Below are 21,140 nucleotides of genomic sequence, written 5' to 3'. Positions count from 1 at the left end.
ATCACACCAACACCACCAAAACATACCAGCAGAAAATGGGATTTAAAAGCCTCCTAAGGTAGGAGTCCTGCCTCCTAAGGTCCAAGGGGGTGTGTTCAAAGAGCAGAGATCCCAGTGTGATCCCTCACCCCTACAGCTCCTGCTGGGCTGCTCCTCCAGCCCTTTGCAGCTGCACTTGGGAACTGAAGCACAGCTCCGAGGCAGGGACCTGCACGGAGAGCAGGACTGGCTGTTCCATGGGAGGGATGCAGATGGGCTCTGGAAAAGAGTCCTTGTCCCACTGTCTCCCGTGCTGACCCCCTCTGCAGCCATGGCCTTCCATGTGCCACCTACTGTGCAGCTCTCTGAGGAGGAACCAGGACACCTGGGCTGTAGTCAGCGTGACAAAACTGCCTGCCTAGTCATCTCTGGAAAATGAAGTCTCTGTGTGCCCTTGTGTGTGAGTATTGGGGAAAGTTATGTTCAGGGCCCTCAGAAGAAACGTGTAAGAGCCCTCCAGAGTTTATGGGAGGTGCCTTTGGCCTCAGTGAAAGAAGGAACTGGTAGCATTAGGAGAGGGTAAGTACTCTGTTGTTAAGGAGCGGTGGTGGGATTGTTTATTTTTCCTCCCATAAACGTTTTTTTTTAAGGTCCTAATGGAAACAAAGCAAAGTATTATTCCTCTAAAAGCACTATTCTTTAAGTAAACCAGACTCACTACTTGAAACATTCCAATGACATATGGTGGCAGCAGGGGGATGGCCGAGATGTGGACGGGCGAGGTATCACCGAGATAAAGACCCACACACAGAGACAAAGGTGCAAGGTGTGAGCAGAGGGACACGTGGCCCAGAGACAGGCAGGACAGGAGAGAAAACAGCACATTCTTCTAGGGGTGTAAATTTATCCCTTTGACCTTTAACAACCTTACTATTCCAGAGATCAAATTAGAAAATGTCAGATCCCTCCCACAGCCTCTCTAACTCCAGAGGTCCAGACACCTTTCCCACGTCCTGCTGGCTGCAGGGGACTCATGTCCTCCTTGAACACCTCCAGACACCTTCCCTGCCATCAGCACCTGCACCTCAGCTCACTGAGCTCAGTGTGCCAGAGCCAGGGCAGGGCACAAGCTGCTGCCCGTGGCACTGGTCTTCCAGAACAGCAATCACTGCTGTGGGGCACCAAAACACAGCCTTCCCTGCTCTTGGGAGAGGGCATTTTCTGACCATCTTCTACCTGGCTGAGCTCACAGCAGTGGAACCCCATGCTGCAATAGATATTCATCCAGCTGGCCTCCTGGTTCAATAGCTTTACCTTACTTCTGCTTTTTTTTTTTTTTTTGTAAATTATCTTCTCATCTCTTTATTTTCCTCCACGACCCAGCACACGTGCCTTGTACCTGGGCTGTGGTTTCTGCAGTGGCACTGGGGTTTATTAGACCTCAAAAGAAGGAAATGGAAAGAACCCTCCTGTGTTTTGCACATGAAAAATGAGTCCACAGCTGTCTTTCTCCAGTTGATAATGCAGACAAATTGGGGCTGTTTGCCATGCAGTTCATTACTAGTAATAATAAACTGGTATAGTTATCATCAATTTAAATGTAAAGTGGTATATTTTTTTCCTACAGGCTTTGCAGGTTTGAAGATTGGTGTATTCACCTGAATTTGTCACACTTTATCACCCTGTAAACTTTCCTCTCTTGCCTGCTGCCTCTTATTTGCATCTCACTAAATCTAAATTATGTCTTCATCTGGTAAAGATGAATGCTAATCTAGACTCTTATTTCTTCCTCTCTAGTGGTTTATTGCTGCTCCCAAATATGCTGGTGTCTTTCAACATCATGAATTTGGGATTTGAGAGATGGGAAAGGGACGGGGTGGGGGAACATCCATACATGGACACACATCCATACTTTTTTCTTTGTCTTCTAGTCTCTTAACTTGTCAAAGTCTGTTCAGAATTTAGGCAAGCTAGAAATACACAATTATTGTTTAAAAAGAGAGTTTCCCATGCTGTGTCTTGCCTCCACTGGATAAGGATTAGGAAAATAACACTTACTGCAAGATTTGGCATAAAATTATCATCTTTGGCATTTCTTTTGTAGTTCAGCCATCTTTTGGATGACAGGGGGGTCTGTAGAAAAAAAGCAACAGTATGTTTTTGGGAAAGAAAGTGGCCTTAAGAAAGTACATATGTGTGTTCAAGACAGTTACATCTAAACACCTAGGAGCTTAAAATAAAGTCATCCCTGGAGCAGATGATCTGGTGGGCAGAGTGCAGGTTACATGTTCAAAGTGATGTGACATCTTTGCTCTGTCAAATGAGCATTAGGGTATGACCCTCACCTGAAAAAGCAGATTCACTGTAATGATACCAAAGCAGCTGCACATGGGCTGTGCCTTCACAATGCCTCAGTGTGAGATGTGTCATCATTCCCACACCATATACTCAAATTCCATCATGAGCTAAAAAAACACATAGGAAAACACCTCCTTTCCTTCAAAGTTCTGTTTCCCAAACGGGTTCTTCATGAGGAACACCCTGCCATTGGCCAAAGTGGGAAGATGTTGGAAAGATGTGGAAAGATGCAAATGACACAGTACCACACGTTCCAATGAACACAGGCATGTGAGGTTTTGATGTGACCATTCCTTTGTTAAAATGCATTACCCTGCAGAAAAATGGCAGGAACACATCGAAAAGACCAGAAATTATTTACTTCTGCCCTCCAGAGAATTGCACAGCTGTAACAGACCTAAATCTCTAAAATCCTGCAGTGCTTCTTTTTGAGGTTCTGCTGTTTAGGCATTCAATGATATTGTCACATTTCTTATGACATTACTCTGAGAATTTATTTTTTTTCTCCAGAAAACTCTTCGATGTTGGCAGTAAAGCCAGACAGATCAACTGTCTGGTTACCTTTAGAGCTCCATCACTAACAAACCTGGAAAACAAAACCTTGGGCAGCATGAATGCCTGTAACACTGTCAATACTTCTCCCTCCTGCCCCCTCTAGCTTCACCCAGCTGTTTTAAATAGTGAGGAGAAATTAAAATTCTTAAAGCCTTGCAGGATGTTTGGATTTCTGCCCTTTATTTCCACTTATATGCGCCATAGCTTGAAAATTTGCCTGCGATTTATAAATTCCCTCTTCAGTTCTCTTTTTAAAGGCAGCGACTAGGAATCCCGGCAAAGAAAATGATCTGGTGTTGGCTTCCCCCACTGCCAAGCTGCCGCTCACAGCCCTGCCCGTGTGGATCATCCCGGGCTTGGCGTTTTCCTGTGCCCGATGACATTATGCAATTACCCGATGATAAACATCGTTCGGGAATACAAATGCGAGAGGTAAACAGCTCGGGGCTTTTTATTAGTTTATTCCAAGCGATCTTTCTTGTTTTACTGCACAGCTCCTCCCCCTTTTACAGTTTTCTGCTATTCTTTACTAATTCTAGTGATTTGAGAAATGACCTTTAACCTACGCAGTTTGCAGACTCCTAAAGGGGATAATTGAAATGCCACAGTAAACCAAAGGCAATAAAATATTATTTACTAGGCATAAAACTAAGGTTGGTCTTCTTAAAGAAACGAACAGCCCCCTTATTCCTTCCCCCTCCCCGGACCTGGTGCTACACCTAATTTATAAATTCCTCACCAGGCGTCCCGAGCAATGAACAGCAGCCCGAGCAGTGAGGATTCCTAATGGAAAGGCTCTTTGGATATTAGAGAGTACAGAAACCTGCCGGGAGGGATGCTGCAGTCTCGGGCCCCGCCGGGGCGCTCAGGTGTGGCAGAGTGCGGGGCCGGTCCCCTGCTCCGCTCCCGCTCCGCGCTGCCCCCAGCGCCGCGCCCCTCTCGGCGGCCCCCGCAGCGCGGCTCCCCCCGGGCGGGCTTGGGGGGCCCGCCAGAGCCACTGAGGGGGTGGCCAGGGGGACGCAGGGCAGAGGGGGAGCCGTGGCCATCGGGGCCCGGCGGGGACATCCGGCCCGTCCGGCTGGTGCCGCCGGAGCTGCGCTTACCTGACAGGCAGCGCCCCGGCGGGGCGGACGAGCTCTCGGCTCGGGAGCAGGTGGGCAGCGGCTGGGGCCGGCCGGGATGTGACTTGTCCCCCATCGGCCGCCCGAAGGGATTTTGTTTGCACTGGAATGGCTTTGAGGGAGTGAATGCATTTATTGATAGCGGAGCTGCTGTCGCAGCCTGGTTGGATTTCCCAGGGCTGCTTTGATAATGTGCCCCCTCCCCCGCATCCCCTCGTGGACCCGCAGTAGCAGGCGGATACAGGGGAAACCCTGCGGAGTTACGGCGTGGCTGCGGGAACGCTCCCATTTCCTGTGCTTGGGTGAACACGAGACGGGAGAGGTGCAATAAAAACCCGAGGGCTGCAGAGGAGGGAAAGAACGGGGAGGTGCAAAGGGCCCGCGAAGCCCCTCTCCCCTGTAGCTCTCACTGGGTCATACTTGATTTAATCCAAACAGTTTTGTCAACAACGTGCCAAATTTACAGCGCCAAAAAGCCGCTGCAGGAGGAGGAACACGAGCCGTCGAGCTCGCTCGGTCCCCTTTGGCAGGCGGCACACGCGGCCGCCTCCGCGCCTCGGAGCATGCGACAAGCAGGGCTTGTCACCGAGCCGCCCGGCAGGAATGCTGGGCAGCCGCTCGGCGCGGCCATGTGCGCCGCACATTGTGTGCACATGTGTGCGAGGGGGAGCGCCGCGGGGCCGGCGGAGCCCGGGTGTGTGTATGGGTGTACATGTGCGTATGTCAGTGTCCACGGGTTTGCAGGGGTGTACATGCGCCCCCATCCCGGCCCAGGATGTGCTCATCCCGGCCGGCGGTGCTGGAGGGGCCGTGCTCCCCCGCACGCACCCCGCCAGCCGGGAAGGGCGCACGGGGCACTGCGGTGCCCTCACGGGGCTTCACGTCAGGCTTGACCAGCGAGAACGGCCCGGTGATGCGGGACTCAGCGCGGCGGACGGGCCGGGTCGCGGACACGCACGGCGGGCGCTCGGCGCCCGCCCCGGGGCCGCGCGGGGTCCCGCTCGCTGCCGTACAGCTTTAAAATCCAGCCCCGTCTGCAATAGGCCGGCCCTGGGCGCATGCGCTGCCGAGAAAGTTTTCCAGCTGCCGTTGGCTCTCTTAACTTTTTTTTTTTCTTTTCCTTCTTTTTTTTTTTTCCTTTTTTTTTTTTCTCCTTCGCAGTTTTAAGCAGCGGGGTGAAGAGGAGCGAGGGAGAGACGCGGGGGGAGCGGGGCCGGCTGCAGCGGGCGGGGGCAGAGCCCCACGGAGGAAGGGTCGGCTGCCGCGACGCCGCCTGCCCCGGCTTGCTCTCCCGGCTCTTCTCCCGCGTATCCCGCTCCCCGGCGCTGGGCGCCTCTGGCACCGATGGATTGGGGGAGCCGCAGCTCCTGAAGCCCGGACTGCTCCCCTCCCCCTGCCCCTGCTCGCCTTGCAGGATCAGTCGCCCCGTAAGACAGGCAAACGCGTGCACAGCCCCCCTCCCCCTTCCCGCTTGTGCAGAAACTTCTTTTTCTGTTTGGGCTTTTTCTTCTCAGTGTAAAATGGAGGGAGCCGGCCCCGGGATGGCTCTGCAGCGGCGGACCCCCGGCTCTGCACCGCCCAGCCTTTAAGCAAGTGAAGGGGGCGGGCAGGGGGGAGCCCTGCACCCGCTCGGCTCCATCGTCCCCCTCTCGCGGGCCGGTCCGCGCCGAGCTGCGGAGGGGGCTGTCGGCGGCCCGAGCGCCGGCGGAGCCGGGTGGGAGCGCGGGGAGCCCCGCGGCGGCACCACCTGGGCTGGTGGGACGGATCGTCGCCCGCGGCGCTTTCGCTGCCGCTTGTGAAGATTTTTATTTGCTTCCGCACAATCACGCCCACGGGCGCTGTGTGCGTGTGTTGGGTTGGCTTTTTTTTTTTTTTTGGCTTTTTTTTTGGCTTTTTTTTTTTTTTTTTTACCTCCTTCTTCTTCTGCTGGTGGAAAGCCCTAATTACTGCGATTGCTGATGGACCTTGGAAAGAAGGCTGCACTGGTGCCCCGCTCCGCAGTCGGACACGCTCGGTTTGCGCCGGACAGGGCGGCCGCTCGCCCGCCGCCCCCCGCCAGCTCCGCGGGCCCCCGCGCTCCCCCGGCCGCGGCTCGGGACGATACCGCCCGGCTCCTGCGAGCCAGGATTTTACTTTCGTCTCGCCGTTTCTCCTCCCGCTCCGCTTGGATTACTTGGCTGCTCCCGCTCGGTGATCCCGCGCGATGGAGGTGAGTCCGCGCGGGGGCTCCGCGCCGCAGGGGCCGCGGGCGCGCAGGGTGGGCTGCGCTCGGCGAGGTGCGGGGCCCCGGCGCGGGGCGGCCTCTCCTCCCCTCCTCGGCTAGCGCCGGGTGCTCCTGCCTCTCCGCTCTCACCCACCGCGGAGAGTTCTGCTCCCCACTTGGGAAAAGCTCTTGTATTTTCTGCTTTTCCTTCTCTTTTTAAATTTCCCCCCGAAGAGAGGCAGCCCGCCGCAGGGACACTTGTTGGGCTCGCTCTGCCCGCCGCGTCCCGGTGCATCTTTCTGGCAGCGGCTCCTAACGCGAGTTTAAAGACATCTTTACAAACTTCCCAAAGTTTCCCGAGGAGGATCGCTATGGAGGAGCCCAACGTCGGCGCTAATGGTGGCCTGTACCTTTAAGGAGAACTGGCGGGGGGCCAGCGGAGGACCCGGAGTCAGCCCCCCCCCCCCATTTAATTTTATTCTCAGTTTCTGGAGATTATCACTCTGCATCTGCAGCGGGTCCCGCCTGGGTCAGCGCGGAGGAGCGCGGCTCCTCGGGGTCCCCTCGGCGCTGCGAGGACTCCATGTTGGAAAGGCTGTTGGCTTTTTGTTGTTTGTTTGTTTTTAATTGTCAATTGTATGGTAAATGGGCTGCACTCGGAGGGTCACGGGGAGTTCAGCGGGGCCGAGGAGCGAAGCTGTCCCCGGGCGCCGAGGGAAGGACGCGATGTGCCTTCACCCCCGGGAAAACAGCCCCTCTGCGCCTCCGGTGGGGAGAGCTGGGCCGGGACCCGACCAGTGCCTTTCCCTGCAAACGTGAGACGTGGTCTGGCTCCTCCAAATGGCTGTGGAGACGCAGCGGGGAGCAGGGGGCGGCCGGGGGGGTCCCCGCGGAGCCGCTGCGCCTCCCGCGGTTTACAGCCCCCCGGAGCCGGGCTCTGGATGCCGCCTGCCCGCTGGTAGTGCTCCTAGAAAACCAGATGCCTTCGCAGGCTTTCCAGACACCCCGTGTAAAACAGGATCAGAGGCGATCCCGCGGTGCAGGATCTGTAAAAGCCTCTCTTTTCATCTCGGCAAGGAGCGCGGGCTCCGCATGGGGTGCGTAAATACCAAAACCCAATCTCCGCGGCCCTACAAAGCTGAACACGGTGCCTCACACTCCCGAAATCCAGTGCTCCGTGCTGCTGGGCAGTCTGCTTTTTTTTTTTTTAATCTTTTTTTCTTTTTTTTTTTTTTTTTGTATGTGGGCTTTTTTTAGTATGTGTGTTGTTTCTGGTGGTACCTTGTCAGCTGCTGCGTGCAGAAGGGCCGGGCTCTCCCGCGGCCCCGGGCACAGGTGCCTCCGCAGCCTCGCTGCTCGGCGCAGTGTGCGCAGCCCAGGAGGCGATGGCAGAGGCGCGGAGGTGCCGTCGGAAGGGCAGAGCCGCCGAGCGAGGCCGCCCCCTGTTGGGAGCGGGCCGCCACCGCTCCCCGGGCCGCTCGGGGGCTCCGAGCTCGGCGGGCACCCGGGCCTTGTGGGGACAGAGCCCTTTGACCCTGCCGACCGCCTCTTGCAGCGGGGCCGGCGCTTCACTCCCGGCTCTGTCCCGGCCCCCGTTCCCTCCGCGGCCGCCCGCCCCGCCGGGCAGCTCGGCGTGCCCGGGCTGGCTGCTGGGCTGCACAGCTGTCGGCGTCCCGCATGGGCACCGGCGTCTCCGACCTCATCTGGGCTCGGGCAGTTTCGTGGCGCTCCTTTGTTACTGTCATTGTTTCAAGAAGTAACGAGATGAAAAGAGCCCAGCGCGTTGTGCGCTGTTGGGTGTCAAGGCTTGCCCCGCGCATTCCTCGCTTCGCCTCGTCCCTCGCTCAGCACGCCCTCGGCGTTCGCACCTTTGCCGGGACTGAGCCCCCGTGGGACGGGCGGGCTCCTTCTGCTGCGGGTGACCGGCCCCCGTCTACCCACCCCCGGCAGCGGGGACTTTGGGGGGGCTCATCTCCCGCGGCAGGGGATGTTCAACCCGCACGGCGCGGGGAGGCTTCGCCCCCGGGCTGCAGCCCCCGAGCAGTGTCGGGGAGCGGCGCATGGGGGTCCCCACGCTGCGGCAGCTCCCCCGCGTGTGCCCGGGCATGTTCCCTGTCCGGTCCCGCTGCCAGCGCTCCGCTCCTCCCGGCCCTTCGCAAACAGAAATAAATTAGAATTAAGAACACCTTCAGTTCAGCGTTAAGGGCCTTTGGAGAATGAATAGGGAATAGGGAGCCCCCAAGTGTCGAAATGTCTTTTTTTTTTCTGCCTTTTTTTTTTTTTTTTTTCTCCTTCCGAGGGGAGGGGAAATCAACCCCAGAAATGGCTCTAGGGAGAGAGTGAGAGAGTCCCGTGTGAGGACCAGACGGTGATCGCGGGACCCGTCGGGGGAAGCGTTTGACTTCCAAGACGGCAGCCCGGTTTTTGCAGGGTCCAGGTCGGGACGCGGAGCTGCCCCTTGTCGCTCCTGGTACCTCCCCGGGCCGGTACCGGCTCTGGGGCTGCCGTCGGGGCAGTCCCCGCGGTGCCAGCGCGGAGCTCGGGGCTGCCTCGGCGAGTGCGGAGGGCGGGAGCCCCGAGGCTGCGCCGAGATGTTTTAGGGGACGACGGAGAAGGGCGAGGACCGGCCGCATCATCCCCGGGCGGGAGCCCTCGGGTCCCCCGCGGAACCGACCCCTCGAGGCACCGGCCCCCCTCCCTGTCGGGCTCGCTTTGCAAACCTGAAGCCGTCTTTAGCCAGCCGCGAGCCCTTCGTGTCCCCGGCGCGGGCAGCGATGGGGTAATGCCCGGCCCGGGGCCCGCGGGTCGCTGTAGCCCCGGGGCAGCGGGGACGGGTCCCGGGTCCCGTGTCCGGAGCAGCTCTTGCGCCTGGTCCAGTCCCGTCCCGTCCGGCGGGCGGGGTGCGGGAGCGGCGGGGCCGGGGCAGAGGGACGGGCGGGCGCCCCGGGAAGGCGGTGTCCGCGGGGGGGTGGGGGCTGGCGGGGTGGGTTCTGCCCGGTGGAGCGGGAGCTGCGACGTGCCTGTGTCTGGCACCAGAGCCTCGCCGGGGAGAAGGGCCGGCGAGTCAGAGTCAAGTTAAAAGGGGCCCGGAGACTTCCGTTGTTTAAACTTGAATGCTCGAAAATGGTCTGAGAAGCAATAAACAATCTGATCCTTTTTCTCCCCCCTCTAGAAATCCAGTGCAGTATTAATCCACGGAGGTGCTGTGGGGACAGTTGGCAGTACAATGGCTTCTCAGTACCTCGTAGTGGCTCTGGCCGTTTTCTCCTCTTTTACCCAGGTTGTAATAGAAGCCAGCTCTTGGTGGTAAGCATCTCGAATCGACTTGCTTTTGAAAGGGGGTGTCAAGATTTGCTTGTTTCAATGTCTCTGTGCTTCTTCTGTACTTTGTTTCTGCGGGAGTGCGGCCGGAGCGAGGCAGCAGGGGAGAAGTGTGCTGGTTGGAATATGTTGTGTAGGAGAAGGAATGGGTCTGTCGAGTGAGGGTGCAACATCTCGTGGTGTAAAACACAGTTTTTAGAGTGCTGTCTGGTGGATTCTCTATGAATTTTATCATCTTTAAATCACTATAATTGTTTTTCTTTCAAAAGAGATGTTTCAACTCCCTTACGTTAGATGTTTTGCATGTGCAAGAGAAAATGCTGTTTTGCAAGGAAAAACTTAAAGTTTCAGTTTGAAGTTTTCTGTAACTGAAATGTTGACAAATACATTTCATTACAAAGGAATACGTTTAAATTCCTGATTTGGCAGATTATCTGTATAGTGTACAGTGTTGAGAGTTCTTGAAATGGGTGTTTCTCTGCTTTTTCCAGTGATGCCTTTTGGATTAATAGCTAATTTTTAATTGAAATGTATCATGTGAAGTGCACTTTAAGAATTAAGAAAACAAAGTTGATTTTGTTTAGAATGAATATACTTGCCTGTATGTTTCTGTGTTGTCATTTGGAAGAAGCTAGACTCAGTCTGTAGCAAGTTTCTAACTTCTGGCTTGCTAAAGGTTTCCCTATTTGTTTATAACAGATCAGATTGAAAAACCCAGACTTAAGTATAAAATATGTGTTAAGATAAATTGGAATTTGGAGAGCTTTTTTCATTTTTGCTTTATTTATTTTCCTGGCCTTGCAATGGTTTTTTTGCTGTGCCAATTTAAGCTGCTAAAAGACTGCCTAGATGCAAGTCTTGCAAGTCTGTGTCCCACTTCAGTCTCTAATGTATGGTGATAACCACATGGGTGGAAACTAGTAACTTCTGTCCTGTTCTTAAAACAAAAGTTTCATATTTAAGTGCCTGGGGTTTTTCATCACTTGTTAACAAAAACAGGAGTTGTATGCTTACATATAAGATACAGCTCTGTCTGGGATTTATAGATTTTTTTTTTAATTGCTTTATTTTATTTTGAAATCTTCTGTTTATTAATGCAAATCTTTCTTTGTGCAGGTCCTTAGGGATGAACCCCATGAACCCCATGAACCCTGTTCAGATGTCAGAGGTGTACATTATAGGAGCCCAGCCACTATGTAGCCAGCTAGCAGGGCTTTCCCAAGGACAGAAGAAACTCTGCCAGTTGTATCAGGACCATATGCAGTTCATTGGAGAGGGTGCAAAGACGGGCATTAAGGAGTGCCAGTATCAATTCAGACATAGAAGATGGAATTGCAGCACTGTGGACAACAACTCTGTTTTTGGCAGAGTCATGCAGATAGGTAGGAAGCAACATCTTTATGATTAAACTCTTGTCTAAGGATATGTATGGCACACACTGTTCTGCACTTGAATCTCTTGCCAGGTTCTTACTGAGTACTGTATACAATCAAGTGTTTCCAAAAGTTGGCAAAGGAGCTGGATTATTTTTAGCTGGAGGTGATTTCCCACCACCGTCCAGCCATATGTCTTGGAAAACAAAGTAGGAATATATATTTGCATATGGGAATAGGGGAGAAAAGGAAAATGAGGCCCTGGAATCTCTTTTTTAGAGAACCTGAGACAAAACGAAGGCAACCTACAAGAATTAAAACCTGCAGCGTCTTGTAAAATTAAAGATATCCATGTCTAGTTCCAAAGTTAGCAGCTGGATAATAAATCGCTCTTGGTCCAGAGGTTAACTAAAAATTGCTGCTCTGTCGATTAGTGTTTATAGGCAATTCCTCCTTGCTTATTTCCAGATACAGTGGTTTTTTCTCTCTTTTTTAAGGACAACAGATTTATTTTTAAATTACTGTAGCAGGGTAATTTTCATGAGATTAGTTCTATCATGGTAAAATGTGTGAGTGTCCTTGTAACTGACATTTAATGGAATCATGTCCATGGTAAGAGACAGATTCTTGTTTAGCATGTTATCACAATTTGGTGGACACCCAACCCTTCCCCTATCAGATCCTCTCTGAAATGGCCTTCTCCAGTGCTCATGTGCTGCCTGACTTTATTAGCATTTAAGGACCTTGCAGTATTTTAAAGTCCTTGGCAAAATTTTAACCAGTGCTATTCTGTTGAACAGGGTCCATGGTGAAACCTTCCTCTGACTTTCTCAAGGCAGATTGCTGATTTTGTGTAATCATCTGAAAAATGCCTACTTTTCTGGGTGACACTTGTGATGCTTTAAGTAGTGAGAGGTACACTTGCAAATGCAGCACTGCTTTTTAGTTGGGGTTATAAAGCAAAGCTTTTATGGCAGTGTTTTTCTGTCCTGCTTTAGAAAAAGAAAACGTTTTAAAATTAGTTTCAGTCTGGGTTTGTCTGTAAATGGGCTGACTCCAGTTAAGGTTGAAGGAATGCATCCATTCACATTTGGTCTCAGTTTTTGTTAAAAGAAGCTTTTATTTGGAGATTGTCAGACAAATAGAAAAAAAATCTATTGCATGAAAGTACTGAATTGGAACATTTGATTTTAGATAAATAATCTTCCCTAGGCTTTTTAAAGCACAGTATTAACCCCCCGTAGAGGTTTTTTTTTTAACCTTACCCAAGCAAAGTTTAAAAACATGAAAGCAAGCTTCTTCTGTACACCTCTCTGTGCTAGTAATCTAAAAAATGTGAGAAAATTAATCTGTTTAAAATTTAGGCCTTCGTCCTTCAGCCCTTATTTATTATCCAAGCAAGTGAAAATTAGCTCAGGGGGACTGTTGGTGTGAAGGAGTGTACAGGATGGGGCCTGTGATTTGTGGTGTCTGTCTCTGGAGTCGATATTTCTGCCCTCCCCAGGTATGACAGATCTATTTAAAGGTGGCTCCTTTCAAGTTAAATAACTTTGCCGCACCCTTTTGCTGGATATGACAGTATTAGCTGATGTCTACACAGCAATTCATCATGTAATTAAGCCACTTACTCTAATTGCAGATGGAAGCAAGGTTAATAGCCATATTCAGGAGTGAGAGCATGAAGAGTGTATTCAGTGAGAGCAGGGAAGGAGGTGTAGCAGTTGCAGTATTTCACGCTGACCCTCAGTAATGACCAGATGGTGTTCCTCTGTCTGGAGGGACAAGTGGACACTTTCAGAGCCCGGTTCCCTTGACTTCAGCCTGCCATGCCCTGTGTGATGGGCTGTCAGGTGCCCCTTGCTCCCAGCAGTGCAGGGTGCAGGCTCTGAGTGCACATTGTTTGGGAGATTTTGCCACGTGCCTTTGGTTGCGCCCCAGAGAGTTCCCGGGCACGGCACTGCCCGCCGGCACAGCCACGGCCCCGTGTGTCAATGGACAGTCTTTCTTCCAGGATTTACCCTGCAGTTAGCTAAAGCTGTACAAATAAACCTGCCCTTGGGTTTGGAAACTTGCTCTGTGGCTTACTGAACTGTAAAATTTTAGGGCCTGTGTTCTGCACTGCTCTCCTTGGGTGCTGGTTCCCAGGTCAGGCCACGGTGCTCGCTGCCATCTCCTGGCTTTGTGGCCAGCCCTGTGCAGGCTGCACATGGGCTTTGCACACACAGCTAAGTGCTAACAGGAAACAAAATCGCTGGATCCTCCCCCTACAGCTCCGTGTGGTTGGGGTCCAGCTTATTCTGCCTTCAGCCTGATGCTGAATGCTTTTAAAATGCAAGACAAAGAACATTTTGTATCTTATGTTCAGGTATTAAAAAAAAAAAGGTTCTGTTCTTGCAGACTTATTCAGATCAAGTGTAAAGCTCAGCGCCTTGCTCTGTGGGTGGCTTCCTACAGTGTGTGTATATTGAACAGTTCCATTTCTATGTTTTATATATATGGGAGAGAGGGGACTCGAACGTGTTTGGAATGTGTGTTTGCTTGCCATGGCTACAATAGAGAGAAATCCTGGACTGTGGGAAAAGACAGATATGTTTGACAGTGAAGGAAAGCACAGTTGTGCCTAAAGACTGAAAAAAGAGGGGAGAAAAAGAAAACTCAAAGTAACTCATCCGTGTGGAGCCATCACTCTTTATGTGTTCCTGGGGTCGATGACTTGAGGCACTGTTGGCTTGAAGTGTACTTCAGCAGCAGATGCTGTTTTATAATTTGCCTGAATGCTCAAGGAGGCAACTTGCAGGGCAACTCTCCTTCCTGAACCCAAACCTTTCCTGCTCCTTCCCACTGAGAGTAAGTTCTTTAAATTTTGTTCCAGGTTAGTAATGAAAACTAGTCAAAAATAGTCAGCTCTGTGAGTTTAAATCCCGCAGTAAGCGGCAGAGTTAACCATGTGAAAGCATGAGTTAACTAAACATGAGGAAGAACAAAAATGGAATGGAAGAGGCGAGTCCTGTGGTCCAAAGCAGACCACGTTTCTTTCCTCTCAATATAGTGGAAATTTTGCTTAAGGAATTAATCCAAAAATGTGTGTTACAGAGCAAATGGGAACATTAAAATCTGTATGAGGTTCCCCCTGCTATAGTTTGCAGTAGATGCAAGGCTTAAGTCACCGCATAAAGCCAATGTTTTTTTAACTGAAAATGCTACTCTTGTAACCCTTTATACCCACAACTCATATAGCTACTCCCAAGAACAGGTGTCTGTGAGTATAGACCATTGTAAGGTAGCAAAGTGCTTCTGATCTTTCTTAAGTCTCATCTTTCCTAACATAAGATTTCTGATTTTTCCCATTTAAACCCAGCATCTATTACTAAAATTAATCCAGTGGATGACAGCTGTTGTATTAACAAAGCTGCTCTAATCTTGGTGTCATCTTGATGTTAAATATGAACCAGACTTCAAATTATTTATGTTTCAGAAGTGCTTGAAAGCTCCTATTAGATTTGACCTGTCATGATACATCTTGTACAAAGAGATTTTTTCCTAAAATGTTGCTGTCTAAATATATGTGACTTGCCCAAAACGCGGCCTCTTAACATCTTAGTTTTTCAAAGGCCCATGATATTCCCTAAGTAAAATCACATGAAACCAAGACTAAAAACTAGCTTGATCTATTGATTAGACTAAAGATTAGGAATAAAACTTAAATCATATAAACAGAAAAAAATATTTAGTCTATTCCTAGTCATTCCAAGAATCTTTCTTGGATGCTGTCTCTTAAGGAGAAAAACAAACTTCAAGTGTTGCTCTGTGGTGCGAGTTTTGTGTTTGTTTATCTGCAAGCTTTGCTAGTTGTACTCAGAACTTGTGGCACCCTTGGAAAAGTGATTGGGGAAGTCAGACACTTAATGAGGTGGGATCTGATACTGTCAATAGGGGTATGTGGCCATGTCTTACATTATGAGTATTGTAACTTTTTCTTAACGAAAGCTGGAAACTTGAGGTTTTCCATTTCCATTTAAGGGCACCAGATACAGGAGAAAACCTTCAAGGCCACCTCGTGCCAAGGGTTTTTTCTTCCCAGTAATTTGTAAAAATGATTGTCCATGGGCTCCCTTGCCATATTCACAAGAGCTGAAGTGGTGGATAATAACCAGCGCAGGTTGTTGTTAGTTTTAAATAGTCTCCTCCAGAAGTGTCTGGCTAATGTGTAAGGTGAAAAGTTGTGTGTTATTCTGCTGCGTGTTTCTTTTGATACTGGGAGACTTCGTAAATTGCTTGAACTTTAAATAAATTGGAATAAGTGGGTGAAGTGCATCAATCACGTTTGAAAAGCAGTAATTTAAGAACCAGACTTTTAAAAGTTGTATTTAACATCTCTTTCTTCTGAAGGACAGGGAGCCCTTCCCTCTCCTCACATGCAGGCATGGCTGCTTTGGCCCCGCTGGCCTCGTGGCCCTGACCCTCCTCCACTCTGCACTTCCATCCAGGCATTCACCAGCATGAAAGAGAAGTGATTTCTGCCCTTGACAAACTGTGTGTGCTCACATGGCTTGGGTTGGCTTGGTTCTTTCAGAGTGAGGATGTTTTGGGCAGCGTGGTTCGTGGCTACTCTCGCTTTTACCGTGCGAGCGAACTCGGTGGCTCTGGAGAGCCTTGGTCCTCCCGGCCCATCAGCGGGCTGGGAGCGGTGGCCGTGCCCTAACCCCGCTTGTGTCTCCGTGCAGGCAGCCGGGAGACGGCGTTCACCTACGCGGTGAGCGCGGCCGGCGTGGTCAACGCCATGAGCCGCGCGTGCCGGGAGGGCGAGCTGTCCTCGTGCGGCTGCAGCCGCGCCGCGCGGCCCAAGGACCTGCCCCGGGACTGGCTGTGGGGCGGCTGCGGGGACAACATCGAGTACGGATACCGCTTCGCCAAGGAGTTCGTGGACGCGCGCGAGCGCGAGCGAGTTTACCAGCGAGGCTCCTACGAGAGCGCCCGCATCATGATGAACCTGCACAACAACGAGGCCGGCAGAAGAGTGAGTGTCTGCACCGCAGCGTGTCCCCCCACGCTCCTCCTCACCCCTTCTTTTTGGGGCACAGAGCAGCCACCGTGGCTCGCCTTTGGTTTGACGCACAAAACGAGAAAACGGCAAACACGGGGTGTGGGTGGGTGGGGAGTGCATGACTTGGTGTTGCTTTGGGTTGTCTGACAGTCCTGTTGCTTTCCTCACGGGGGAGGCTGGGACCAAAGCGTGTTGTGTTTCCCTCTGTATTGTTTCATGAAAAGTGCCCTGCTCGCTGAGGGTTCTCTGTAGAACAGAATTTTATGAGTTGGTATTTCCAACAGGACAGTGTGTGTTGGAAGGAAGAGGGGTGTGCTGGGCTTCCCAGGCTGGAATTGTGCCACAAGATTGTTCTGACGTTTTTTCTTTTCCTGGTTTAAGAGTATGTGAAAAGCTTCTCTATGCTATTAGAAAACATGGTCTTCTGTGGTTGAACACGTCTTCATGGTTTCTTTAATCTCAGAAATGCTTTAAATGAATGGGTGTAAATTTTTTTTAATAGTCTGTATATGAAGAGCCAAAATCATTATTTTCCTAGAGCTTGAAGTGCCAACAATAGTCAGCTGAGACTTTGCACTTGTGTTCTAAAGTGAAGAAGGATGAAAGATAATTGAAAATTGGTAGTATTTAAATGTAAGAAGAGGGTGTCTGAGAGCAATGGACGGGCCAATTACTATAAGCAAGAAGAAAAATTACACTTTCACAGTTGCTTACGGAGACTTGAGGAGTTTTTTCCTTCCTCAGCCTCATCTGTGCAGTGCCATTTGGCAGTGTTAAGACTCTGTAACTGCTGGGTGGAAGCTGTCTACAGTATCATCTAATGTGTCAGACCCCAGGATTTTTGGGGCAGTGTCAACACTGACTCTTATTTTATTTGTACAGGGCAAATGACTGAGGTTTCCCTGCCAAAGCTTTGTAAAGAGGATATTGCTATGTAGCTCTGACTCCCACCCATAGGTGTTTGGGGGTTTCTTCTTGGATGAAGTCTCTCTTCCAGAGCAGTGTTTGGGATAGGAGGAGGATGCCGAGCCAAGAGTAGACAATCAGCTGCAGCTGAGCCAGGAGCAAGAGGAATCTTAACTCTTTCCCTAATTGCAGCCTCAAGCAGAGATCAATAGGGACAGTAACTCAGATAGAAAATAAGGAGATGTTTTACATTTTTCAATGAAATAGCAAAATCCTTTGCTGGCCTGAGAGCGAATTCCTAAAATTTGAGTGCAGCCTGAGTGATGCTGCTGTGTGTGCTGTTGGGGGGAGAGGCTGGTGAGACTCTCCTTTCCTCCTCCTCCTCCTCCTCCTCCTCCTCCTCCTGGCTCTTTGGGGTGCTGGGGTGCATGGGTGTGTCAGCTGACTCGTCCTTCCCACTGAATAGGAGGAGGGGAGAGGATGCCAAAGTGAATACTGTGGAGGGGCTGGTGGGAATGCGACAGAGGGCAGGAGATGAGGGGTATAAACGCTGTCGCAGCCGTGCTAGTCTTTGATCATGATTCTTGCTTCTCTCCCTGACTCCTGCAGACGGTGTACAACCTGGCTGACGTGGCCTGTAAGTGCCACGGCGTCTCCGGCTCCTGCAGCCTGAAGACCTGCTGGCTGCAGCTCGCCGACTTCCGCAAGGTGGGCGACGCCCTGAAGGAGAAATACGACAGCGCCGCCGCCATGAAGCTCAACAGCCGGGGGAAGCTGGTGCAGGTGAACAGCCGCTTCAACGCCCCCACCATCCACGACCTGGTGTACATCGACCCCAGCCCCGACTACTGCGTGCGCAACGAGAGCACCGGCTCCCTGGGCACCCAGGGCCGCCTGTGCAATAAGACCTCGGAGGGCATGGACGGCTGTGAACTCATGTGCTGCGGCCGGGGCTACGACCAGTTCAAGACGGTGCAGCGAGAGCGCTGCCACTGCAAGTTCCACTGGTGCTGCTACGTGAAATGCAAGTTGTGCACAGAGATCGTGGACCAGTTTGTGTGCAAATAGGGCACGGACGAGGTGGGAGGAACTGCAGCCGCCTGCCAGCAAGGGGTGCAGGCCCCTCTCCCTTTCTGCAGGACTATCTCCACTTTATTTATAGAGTCCAAGGAGTTTTCGTCTTCTTTTAAGAAAATTAAAAAAAAAAAAAAAAGAAAAAAAAAAAGGGCGGGGAAGGAAAAAAAAAGAGAAAGTAAAAAGAAAAATATAAAGGTTGCAAAGAGAAGTGCCTGGAAACCCTCTCTGCGTCCATCCCAGAACTGTGTGAGGCTTATATTTTTGGCAATAATGGGGGAGAATCTGAGAATATTTATTTTACAAAGTTAAAAAAAAATAGTTGACTTTTCTTACAAACAATAGAGTAGTTTGAGAGGAAAAGCCGACATATCCTAATTTAGATCTATGGAACGTAATACATGTGCAGTAGACAGAGCAACCACGTAATGTGCTTGGGATGTTAGAACCATCCTTACGGATGTGAGGAACACACAGAGCTGTCCATGACTTTTAGGTTCAGACACTAGAAGTTCCTAGAGTAGGGTGTGTAAAGCTGTTCAGTGCATGTAGGGCTCTGTAAATAAGGGGTATGTTCATCACAAGGTGCGGTGTCGGTTGCCCGCCAAGGGTCACCGGAGGGCAAAGAGCAAAGGATCAGAAAGGCTTCAACTGCGCTATCCCTGACTCACCGGGGCTGGCAAGAACCGAGCAAGACAGGAAAAAAAAAACCCAGAAAAAAACAAATCTGCCTTGGTGAATAATAAAGATATTCTTCAAGGCAGAGCTTGGCCTCATCAGCCAATTGTGACGTTCGAGTGTCTCGTGTGGCGGAGCAGCGCTTCCCTGGCGGGCGTGGAGCAGCCCGGGGCAGGCTGCCCGCAGCACCGGAGCTGGGCAATGCTCACAGACAGCTTTGCTTTCCCAGCCTGCAAAGCCCATGGAAAGGAGAGTTCCCCAAATTTGAAAATGCCTTAAAATGGTGTAATAGCTGGCTGTCTTTCAAAACACAGCTTGACAAATAACTCCTCTAATTTTATGTGAGAAAATAAATCATTAGATATCCGCTCTTGGAATGACTGATTTTAATTTTTTTCGCAGATTTTGGGAACGCTTTCACTCAAGGAGACAGTAGTTTCATATTTTAATAACATTAACTGACTATTATAGTTCAATGAAACGTTGCAGCAATACCAAATTTATCATCCTATGTCTTTAATACACATGCTTTAGATAATATACTGCAGATATACACTACAACTGTTCAGACTGTACTCGAGCAGTTACATATATATGGGAGAACTGTGGTCTCTGGTCTCTGATACTTCAAAGCTTTTTGTACATATATATTTTAATGATTTAGAAAAAAAATAAACCATCTAAATTAAAGGGGCAGTTCATCCCTTATTTTCTTTTTCAGATCTCTTCAGGTGTTTAGATTGATTCTAAGCTTTTGGTGGGTTTTTATTTTTAATTATTATTTTTTTAAGAACTTTTAACATTCAGAAATTTTAAGGATAATTACAAAGAAGTAAGCCTCTTCCCAGTTTCAGGACTTCCTTGGGTAGTTGATAGAGGCAGCACCCTGCACTTGAATTGATACCAGTCTGGAGATCACTTCTATTCCACTCTCACATTAAGGGCATTATTGATTATTGCTGAAAGGAGACACCTTCCAACTCCAAAATGTGCTGCATTTGGCCCTTGCTTTTCAGTTTTTGAACAGAGAATTGTTGGTTGTCAAACAAAATGTGTTCCCCCCATGCTGTGTAGTTACACAGGATTTCATCTTGGATTCAGATGCCACTTTCCAACTCAGTCCCATCCTACAAGTAAAAGAAAATGGTTTTGCAGATAACAAGTGAGGAAAACCTTTCACTTTAGCCTAGTTGTACTAAAGCCTTGACTTTTCACAAGCCTTTAAGCTGTATCATTAAATTCATCTTGATCATTTATCAGCTTCTTGATGGCGCTTTATTGCTCTTAATTTATTGTACAAGGACATATTTACCCCTCATCTTCAGATGTTTGCAAAGAATATCTTTAAAGTAAGAGAAATAAATAAAGCACTAATTCATTGAATATGTCACTTTGGTTTTTATTGTACAAAAACCATGATCTTTTTTTTTTTCATTTGCCGAATCACCTCATGTTCCTTTTTAGTGACTTCTGTCTGAGCAGAATTGAATCTCATGATCCTAGCTATTAAAACCCTATTTAATGTAAAATATTTTACCTGTCATTCAGATATGTAAATCTTCTATGTCCTTTCCTCTGTTCTGTACATTTAATGTACATATTTCTGTCTTGTGTGATTTGTATATTTCACTGGTTAAAAAAAAAAGAAAGGATTATGCCATAATTGAAGATAGACTATAAAAATAAAACTTTGGTTGTATATTGGGAAGTGGTTTTAATTATCTTTCAGAGAAGGGTTTGTTAACACAACGAGCAGAGTTGATTTTTAAATTCATTACATGGTAAAACAGGGATGTGTTTGTTGGCCAAACATACAAAGTACATTTTGAAGTTTTATTTCAATATTAAGAAGACTTACAGATAAAAGAGGAAGACTTCTTAAGTAGAAGGGGAAAAAACCTAAACCGAAAAAACACACCAAAAATCCACTCAGAAACTGTGCCTCTGAGCTAGGCAGCATTTTAGAGATGGACAACTACCAAGTTGCTAGGGGACAGGGACCTAGGTTGTTACTTGTGTGCTTATGGCTTCCAGGGCTGCCTTCAGGGATTTTGGGGCAGCTGCTGTCTGCAGTGCCAGTGAGGGCAGCAGGATCCTGGGGTGAGCAAAGGTTTCCAAGAGGAAAAGCCCTCGGGGCTGGGTTGGTGTGCTCTGGGTGGGGGTGGTTCACCCACATCGCTCCCACCGCCCTGGGTGGAGCTGCAGGGTGGAAGCTCAGCAGAAACTGAGTACAAATGAAGGGAAGAATCCTTAAAAAAAGCCAGGAAGGCAAAGTGCAGAGGAGGATAAATGAAGTATTCGTATTAAGGAGGTAAAGCAGAAAACAAAAATGAATATGAGCCCCAAGCTTTCTGTTTTGCCACTGACTTGTCTTTGAACTGATTTCTTAAGTAATGATTTTTTTTTTTTTCTATAGGTAACTTGATGAATTAGTGGCCTTTTTTTACCTCAGTTCTCCTCCTTTTTTCTTTTTCTTTTTTTTTTTTCAAGGATAACCTTCTAACATATCAAAACTCTTTCTGGCTGCC

At 49.6% G+C, this 21,140-nt stretch overlaps 1 protein-coding gene across 3 annotated transcripts; it reads left to right on the top strand.

Annotated features, from left to right (window-relative positions):
* Positions 1 to 5,808: 5,808 nt before the first annotated feature.
* On the top strand, positions 5,809 to 20,311 carry WNT5A (Wnt family member 5A). Of its 3 annotated transcripts, none has more exons than XM_059856402.1 (5): positions 5,809 to 6,222; positions 9,389 to 9,522; positions 10,654 to 10,919; positions 15,635 to 15,927; positions 17,470 to 20,311. In XM_059856402.1, the coding sequence occupies exons 1-5, from the start codon at positions 6,217 to 6,219 to the stop codon at positions 17,926 to 17,928; spliced, it is 1,158 nt and encodes a 385-aa protein (XP_059712385.1). In that variant the 5' UTR covers positions 5,809 to 6,216; the 3' UTR covers positions 17,929 to 20,311. The 3 variants fall into 3 exon arrangements, with proteins under 3 accessions (XP_059712385.1, XP_059712387.1, XP_059712388.1); XM_059856404.1 differs by lacking the exon at positions 5,809 to 6,222 and adding an exon at positions 8,532 to 8,653; XM_059856405.1 differs by lacking the exon at positions 5,809 to 6,222 and adding an exon at positions 8,704 to 8,995.
* Positions 20,312 to 21,140: the final 829 nt, after the last annotated feature.

This window comes from Haemorhous mexicanus, chromosome 11, assembly GCF_027477595.1.
Source record: "Haemorhous mexicanus isolate bHaeMex1 chromosome 11, bHaeMex1.pri, whole genome shotgun sequence".
Classification (NCBI taxonomy): Eukaryota; Metazoa; Chordata; class Aves; order Passeriformes; family Fringillidae; genus Haemorhous; species Haemorhous mexicanus.
Note: the sequence above shows the minus strand (reverse complement) of the source record. Positions and strands in the feature narration are given on the sequence as shown.